Here is an 8,532-nt window from a genome sequence, read left to right as displayed (position 1 = left end):
TTGTCACCTGTTTCAGCTCAGTTTCACATTTATTTTTTCATTTACTTATTTATTTTTAATCAGTTAATAGAACAAACTCAGCGATATCTTCCTGCACAAGAAAAATGTGTGTTCTTTGTTGCTTATTGTATCCATTTCTTTTTATCTAGTGGATCCTCAGGAGAAGACCCCGGCTGTCCACTCATCAGGTTTGTTAAACAGGACTCCGGGTGTATAAGAGAGGAGAGGGAGGTCAACATGGGCTCCAGCTCCTCCTCCTATGCCCCCAAATCCATTTACCTGGATGTGGACGGGAAGGTGCAAAAGGTGGGTCCCGTTCCAAATGTTTTAATTTTTTATTTATTTATTTATTTATTATTATTATTGTTTCCATTCTTAAAATGATCTAAAATTAGATGTATGTAGTTGGCTGGTTGGACCAAAAGGCTTCACAAATATATGTAAATAATAAGTTCCTGATAAATAAGACAAATATACATTTAACATAGCTTACATATTTTAGTGTTGTAATTAGATTATCTAACACTTGTTGCAGATATGTACAATTGGCATTTAAAATAATTAGTTTTTTAATATTACGGCTCAAACTATATATAAAAATCACAATCACAGCTACTGCAATTAATGTTTAAAAGATTTTAATTACCGCCACCTTCGGGATGCCACCGGTTGATTCCAGTTTGTCTTGTTGGTCTTTGGTGTCAATGAGGATCTGATAATTGGTTTAAATATAAATCTAACCCACTAACCAACTAAGATAATTAAACAATTTGCCTCCTAGATTCTGATAGCGGCTATTCCCAGAGGATTCCCGTCTCCCGAGGAGGAGCTTAAATTAGCCGCTGGTGCAGATCCTTTTGCCGTACAGGTGTCACTGACAGAGACAAACACCTGTTGTTCACAGCTTACTCTGCTGCCTCACACCTCACGAGTGGAAATATGGATTTAGATCAATTTCTCTCTTCATATCAAAGTTGCCATTTAAGTATTTAATCATTGGTGATAAAGAAACCAAAAGGGAAAAAAATGTGGCAAGCAAAGTAAAGTGTAACACTGACTTACTGAAGCTTAGCGGTCATGTAAACAGTCGTGACAAATGGTTTCAAGCTCGAGTTTCATGCCTCAGAGTTCCAAACATGTACAGCGAAACACTTGCCGATCCAGTGATGTGGAGTGCTTCAAGTAGAGAGCTGGCGATGACACATGTCTGCTCAAGAGCCCCGAGCCCACGGCCTGAGGCTGATTGTTTGTCTGCTACACCTGCTCCCTTCAAGAAGCTCAGTTTGTGCTGTGGGTTGCACGCACCCACTCCTGGATATCAATCCTCCGGAAAAAGATTTTCACACACTCTATACGCGTACTGTACTTGCGCCTCGTGAACTAGGCTGATTTGTTTGCGCTTGACAGGCGTGGATAATGATGATATTTTTAAAAGCTCCATGAAATCTCAGACTCCAGCTGTCGTTTTCTTTCACATTGTCTCCTCAGTGGCCTCTCAGACTCTCAGCCTCATTCAAGCATTAAACAGAGCTGACCTTCACGTAACTCTCCCATGTGACTTGGTTGTCTGAAAAACATGAAGCCGTATAACTTTCCCTGCACTGGAAAAAGGCCTTGACGGCAGCTGTTTGGGTGCATTTGTGCAAACAGTTTCAGCATACTGTTTTTGTTAGTAACTGACACCACCACTGCGTGACCCTATTCCTAATAACCAGTTCATTCATTGTGCATCAGCAGCCGTATAGATGACATGCGTTTATGCCACAGGTGGTGTTCAGCCGCCACTGCAGTCCATGTGACATCAAGGAGCTTCTGTGTTCCTCATCCAACATCCCCAGGTTTGTTGTTCGGTTTGGCTCGTTAGATAGATGACATTAGTCCCAGAATGGGTAAGTATCGCATACATCCACAAAACGACCATGAAGTGCAGTGATAACAACCAAAAGTATGTTGAGTAGCTCCACAAAGAAAAAAAGAAACCACGGACAAACGCCGGCGCTGGCATGTAATAATCAAAGGGACATGATGTGTTTTAGTTGCACACATCAGGAGCAGACTTCTATGCTGTTTGCCTTTTATTTTGGTTTGCTTTTACTGAGGAGCATAGAATTTGTACAGGCTGTTGATTTAGTGGGCTTTCTCCACACTTCTAACTGTCTGTGCATGTCTGCACGATATAGTACGCTTGCATACCGCTCCAAAGTTCCTGAACAACAAATGTGTTTTGAATAATGTAAATATGAATGTTTGTGTAATTACAGCTGAAAACAAAACTTTAGCTTGGTTCTAGTTGAGTTTTAAATCAGACTTTTATTACAATTCTAAGTGTGTTTTATTGTTAAAATTGCAGATTTCCATGTCTTATGTATAATATTACACAATATGCCTACAAGTAGCTTCATCTACAAAACACATAACCAAGGATCTAATGTAAAATAAAAGATATGTGTGTGAAAGGTTATTTTTTAGTGTTCACAACTGTCTTCCTCTCGTCACAGGAACACTGCCATCATGATGGTGGATCCAGAAGGTGCCTTGGTCTCCATTGATCCCACCATGCCCACCAACTCTCCCAAGTAACTTAAGAGCATTTTACTACTTTTACATAATAGACATTTTTCACAGACTGGTCAGATAAGGGAAGAACGATGTGTGTATTAGTAATAGTGGATTAATTGTGCCCCAGTATGTCATTACAGTGAACCAGGATGCACATTTGAGAATTGATTTCACTGACAAATGTAACTGACAAACAACTGGATCCATTCAGTAGCAGCTTGGGAGCTTATATCGTGACCTGTTTATGAACTGTAAATCTTTGTATCTCTGTTAATCTTATATATAATAACTGCACATCTGGTTTTCTCACAGCTCTTTGTACAAAGTTGTCCCACTGTCTACCGGCCAGCTTGGAGGTAAAGACTCCCACCGCCTCATACATTTCTGCATAAGCAGCGACGCCTCTACCGTGATGCTGAGCTTGCAAACATATTTATTTTGCAGAGAAGGAGGACATGTTTCAGAACGTGTTGTCCCAGGTGGCCGACCAGTTCAGCAGGTGAGGCCTTCGTGTCAATTAAAGCGACCCCACCTTCACACGCAACACACAAACAGCCTGACACCAGTGCGTTTCATTGATAATCCGCACCCACAGAGACAAGTTCAGTCCACCAAGCAGAAAGTCCAGTTTGATTTTTAATGGTCGTGACCCCTCAGCTGTAATGCATGTCGTTTTCAGGTCATTTTCTTTTGCCTTTCTCTCACAGAGCCTTTCGCATCAATGAGTTAAAGACGGAGGTCACCAACAGGCTAGCCATGCTGGAGAAGAGAGTGGAACGTGAGTGCTGCATTTTATACATACGGTTCATCTGAGACAATTTAAAGGGAAAACTTATTTTAAAAGAGCGGAAAGTTTTACCTTAAACCAAACGTTGCTTGTCTTGTTTCAGTGGAGGGCTTGAAAGTAGTGGAGATTGAGAAGTGCAAAAATGATCTGAGGAAGCTACGGGATGAAATGACTTCAAGAGGTGGTGGCAGGTGAAATTAAGTTAGACACAAAACCTCTAAAGTTTTAAACGCAATGTCGAAGCAATAAAATATATAATCAAATTCACTGAAATGCTCTCCAGGGTTAACTGTCCGTGCAAATACAACTTCTCAGATGATGGGAAGAAGGTCACTCCCAGGCGAGATGTCCCCAACTACCCAAAGGTATGTCCTCTGCTTTTCTTCACTCTAAGCCACCTCTGAATAGCTACATTTTCATTTGATGGTCTGATGACTCTTTTTTTTTATTATTATTTGTTATCTTGCACACGCACAGTACACACTTTCTCAGGAGACCATTGAGGCACTGAAGAAGCCAACATTCGATGTCTGGCACTGGGAACACAATGAGGTGCGTTGATGTCCAACAGCTTAATTCCATTCAGCGTCATTCAAGTGGCTGATGTCTGACTTTATGTTGCTGCAGATGCTGAGCTGTCTGGAGTACATGTACCATGACTTGGGTCTGGTGAAGGAGTTCAACATGAACCCCATCACGCTCAAGCGCTGGCTGGTAAAGTCAGAGCAATAGAGACAACAGAGAGGATGAACTGAATTCTAATTCAATTCCAATAGTCCACATTTCAAACAAGCTTTTAGATAAAAGGCAGAATTGATGTCAAGAAGAGTGTCAGAGTGTTTTTGGATTCAACGAGCTGAATAAAGGATTCTCTGTCTTCCAGTTGGCAATTCAAGAGAACTACCGTAACAACCCTTTCCACAACTTTCGTCACTGCTTCTGTGTTAGTCAGATGATGTATGGCATGATTCACCTCTGCAACTTACAGGTATGGTGCAATTGAGGGTGTGCATCCGTGTGTGTCAGGGATTTCATTCAGCTGAATTGTATACCATTTATGCACTTTTACATAATGAGAGTTGGCACAAAAGGACCATTTCTTGCCTTCTAAGACTGGATAATCTTCCTTTGAATTGCATGATTTTGACAGCGCACCTCTTTTCCACTGTTGTCCAGGAGAAGCTGACTCTCACAGATATGGGCATTTTAATGACAGCTGCAGTGTGTCATGACCTGGACCACCCCGGCTACAACAACACGTAAGACTCACTATTCTGTGTGTAAGAGTGTTGACAGATAGTGCACTGCAGATGCCCCTTGACCCCCGGTATGTTTTGACATCCTCCGCTGTTGTCAATGAACTGTGAAACTAGTTCAGCATGGAGAGAGCTGAGGTATGAAAACAGGCCGATTCGGATCGGCGTGTTGTTTTCGGGCTGAGGTTTCAGACTCGCGAGAATTTCTCTTATCTGAGAAAATTCGTGAGAATATTCTATCCGTCTGTCTTAAATCTTAAATCTTAAATCTCAGATCCATTCAGCAATCTCACCCATCCATCAGGTACCAAATCAACGCTCGCACAGAGCTGGCGGTGCGCTACAACGACATCTCTCCGCTGGAGAACCATCACTGTGCCGTGGCCTTCCAGATCCTTTCTCTTCCTGAGTGCAACATCTTTGCAAATGTGGATCCCGAGGCGTTCAAACAGATCCGACAGGTTAGATGTGCATGTAAAACTCTCTCACCGGTCTATTCATGACAAGCATGCTCAGTTATATTTTAACCCTGCACAGTCGTCTCACATATTTGACTTGATTTTATGACTTATATCTTACGTCTTACACTTACAGGCAATTATCACCCTCATCCTGGCCACTGACATGGCACGACATGGCGAGATACTAGACTCCTTTAAGCAAAAAGTGGACAACTTTGACTTCACCAACGAAGAGCACGTAACATGTGTATGTACACATAATGCCTTAGAAGATCACGTTGCTGTGTACTGTACAGATGTGACCTCAAAATAAGCAGGTCTTTATCCGCTGAGAGCACTGTAAGCAGCAGAAACCAGATGGATTAGTGTAATTGGGAAAGTGGTCACAGAAACACGGCAGATGCCGCAAGACAAACAGACTTGTTTTTTTTTCTTTTTTACTGTAATAATGAATAGACGTCTTTATCCTCAGTTTGTGTGAATTGCACATGTGTTTGTACATGTGTGTGTTTGTGTTTTCAGCTCAAGATGGTTTTGATCAAGTGCTGCGATATTTCCAATGAAGTGAGGCCAACTGAAGTGGCTGAGCCGTGGGTGGACTGTCTGCTGGAGGAGTACTTCATGCAGGTGACTCCAACCGGAGCGTCCACTTCAACCAGTGAAGCCATGATCTAATGATGCCATCCTAAATAACAACGATTCCTCTTCTCTGGTTTGCAGAGTGACAGAGAGAAGTCTGAGGGTCTCCCAGTGGCCCCCTTCATGGACAGAGACAAAGTCACCAAACCCACTGCTCAGATCGGGTTCATCAAGTTTGTCCTCATCCCGATGTTTGAGACAGTCATGAAGGTAGAACTACTGTATGTCTTAAAATATGTATGCTGCTGCTGTAACACTCGCATTAATAAAAAATCACAACTTGGATGTCTTCCTCCAGCTTTTCCCTCAGATTGAAGAGATCATGGTTCAACCTTTGAGAGACTCTCGTGACCACTATGAGGAGCTGAAGCAGATTGATGATGCCATGACAGAGGTAGAACCTATTATATCTATCGATCTATTTATCTCTCTATCTATCAATCTATCTATCGGTCAACTTTGCTCAGTCCCACACATTTTTATGCTAAACTCTGTTGAATATAGAGTATGTTGAGTATGTAAGCCAGATTGATGAGTGGCAAAACTAAACACAAACATTAGAAAATTAATACAAATACAATGTTCACACATGCGTACTGCACATATACATTTTTTAACAAACTCCCATCATTTGCCAGCTAGCTAACTGGGTATGTCCCATTAGCTATGTCATGTGACTATCAGGATAATGTGTTGCTGTCAGTAGTTGGGGATGGGGAGGATGAGACTTGTTCAGAAATAGTTTGGTAAATGTGTTCATTTGTTTTTCTTGTTGAAAGTTAGGTGGGAAGATCAACATGAACTTCATGTCTGTCCTTTTAAATATAAAGTTACAGACAGCAACAGCTTAGCTTAGCTTAGCTTAGCTTAGCACAGTCACTGAAAGCAGGAGGAGACTGCAAGATCAAGTGGTGAACAGCCTTCCAGTTCATCTAAAGCTCATTAATTGACAAAATTGTTTCTGATTCCAGACTGTCTCTGTCTGTATATATCCCGTATAACACTATGCACTTTCTGACTTTATTTAGTTGTATAAAAACCTGCTGGAGAAAGCAGTCATTTTTCCATGTGCAGGAAATGAAAACTGTGGTAGTCCTTAAATCTCAGTTTCGGGCCTCACAGCTCCTACCTCAGGGTAGATATTTTAGTAGGAAGTGTAGGCTGATCGGTCAAACACATGAATGTAGGATCACAACAACATTTAAGAAAGTGTGTAAAACCCAACTTAGTAAACAACTGGTCTTAGGCTTTTAAATGTAATAAGCTCCTCAGTTCAGTCCCTTGAGCTATTTGGTCCAAAAGCACCTAATCTGGCAAGTAACAGGCAAGTATAATCCAAATCAGATTTGTCTATGTAGCCCAGAATCACAACGTTGCTTCTAATGCTTCACACTCTAGTGCAATGTGCTACACATGCTAACCTTAGAGCACTGTCAGGTCCCCACCAAGATACAGGCCTGTCCACCCCCTGTAAAATTCTCTGCCAGAATAGAAATAAGCAAAAACAAGTTTATTTTATAGTTGTGTTTTTGAGTTTTTATAGACTAAAGCACAATAGACATTAAAAGAAATAAGCTTTGAAGTAAATTGGTAGTTTTTGGTCAGTATTTAATAGATTTTTTATCTCATCTCATGTGATATTTTCATGTTGTAAGCTCACAAAGCAGGGAATAAGACTGCTTGAGCCTGCACACATGCGGTGATCTAAAATAGCTTGCATTGACATGTTGGTTCCTCCTGCAGGGAGAGAGAGAGAAAAAAAATAAACAGGTGAATTCATGTTGACCTACACAGTGTCATTTCAGCTTTTCACTTGAAGCGACTTAACACTACCTGTTATTAGTCATGCAATTTGTTTCACATTGGTGGGGGGTGGGGGGGTGGGGTCTCTCTCCCTCACACACACACACTCATCAAATCACTTGCTAACATAAAGGTGTGTCTTTTGTTCAATGAGGCACAGAAGAAAAAAACTGAAAATATGTCATTAGGCGGGAAGAAGAAGTAAGCTCTGCAGTGAGTGAGGGCAGTGGTATCCGTGTAAGTAAAAGTAACTGACTCCCTAGTTGTGCTCTAGTGTTTAGTTTTAGTGTCACGAGTGCTCTCTGTCTCTGAATCACTGCCTGGGCTCGCCACTAAAACTTTCCTCTGCACTGAACCCTCTGAAACACAGACCTTTAAGAATGCGTGGCACTTTCATCGCTTTGGATTCACTCACAAAAAAAAAATAAAAATAAACAACAACAACAAAAGAAAAGCATACAGAGGATCATGTTAAGCAAAACAGGTTTAGCATGAAAATGTACTGACATGGGTGAAACTCTCAGCTGGATTGACATCTAATAAATTACAAAGACGTATATAGAACATGATTTGGGCATTCTCATTCCTTTAGTCTCTGCAAAATCATGGCTTAGATATATGTTTCATTCTCTCTTTTGTCAGAGATGATGGAAACAAAGTGGTGAAATTGTTGCTCATTTGTTTCTCTCTTAAACACCATGGGCTCAAACTAAAACCTCTTTTTCTTAGTTTCTCTTTGACCTTTCCCACAGAACTAGAATAAAAGTTTACGCAAGACTCTGAGTAAGTTTTGACTTTCCACAAAGAGGGCAGTCAATCCTAACTCATAGCTCTAAGGCAACTTCAGTCCAATTGCTTTTATTTATTTATTTTCTGTGATGGACAGTCGCTCCCCAAACTGAGCTGTCAAGAGTCTTAATCTATAGATGTGGTTTCGGCGTTTGTCCTCTAAGGCCCATCTTGTTTCTCGGAGCCTAATTCCAACTCTTATTTCATTGCAGGGGTCTCCTTTTGTGATCAAATACAG

At 41.1% G+C, this 8,532-nt stretch overlaps 1 protein-coding gene across 2 annotated transcripts; it reads left to right on the top strand.

Moving 5' to 3' along the window:
- Positions 1–213: 213 nt before the first annotated feature.
- On the top strand, positions 214–7,741 carry pde9ac (phosphodiesterase 9ac; the record flags this gene model as incomplete). Of its 2 annotated transcripts, none has more annotated exons than XM_084559630.1 (18): positions 214–306; positions 1,768–1,838; positions 2,499–2,576; positions 2,872–2,915; positions 3,004–3,058; positions 3,267–3,337; positions 3,450–3,537; positions 3,630–3,711; positions 3,824–3,898; positions 3,974–4,060; positions 4,230–4,334; positions 4,523–4,605; positions 4,907–5,063; positions 5,197–5,310; positions 5,586–5,690; positions 5,784–5,912; positions 6,001–6,096; positions 7,660–7,741. In XM_084559630.1, the coding sequence occupies 18 exons, from the start codon at positions 238–240 to the stop codon at positions 7,708–7,710; spliced, it is 1,560 nt and encodes a 519-aa protein (XP_084415756.1). The 2 variants fall into 2 exon arrangements, with proteins under 2 accessions (XP_084415756.1, XP_084415755.1); XM_084559629.1 differs by having other exon boundaries at positions 238–306; positions 7,657–7,710.
- Between the last annotated feature and the right edge of the window lie 791 nt (positions 7,742–8,532).

The sequence above is a fragment of the Chelon labrosus genome (assembly GCF_963514085.1).
Source record: "Chelon labrosus genome assembly, chromosome: 13".
Lineage (NCBI taxonomy): Eukaryota > Metazoa > Chordata > Actinopteri > Mugiliformes > Mugilidae > Chelon > Chelon labrosus.
This window is presented reverse-complemented; position numbering and strand designations above follow the sequence as displayed.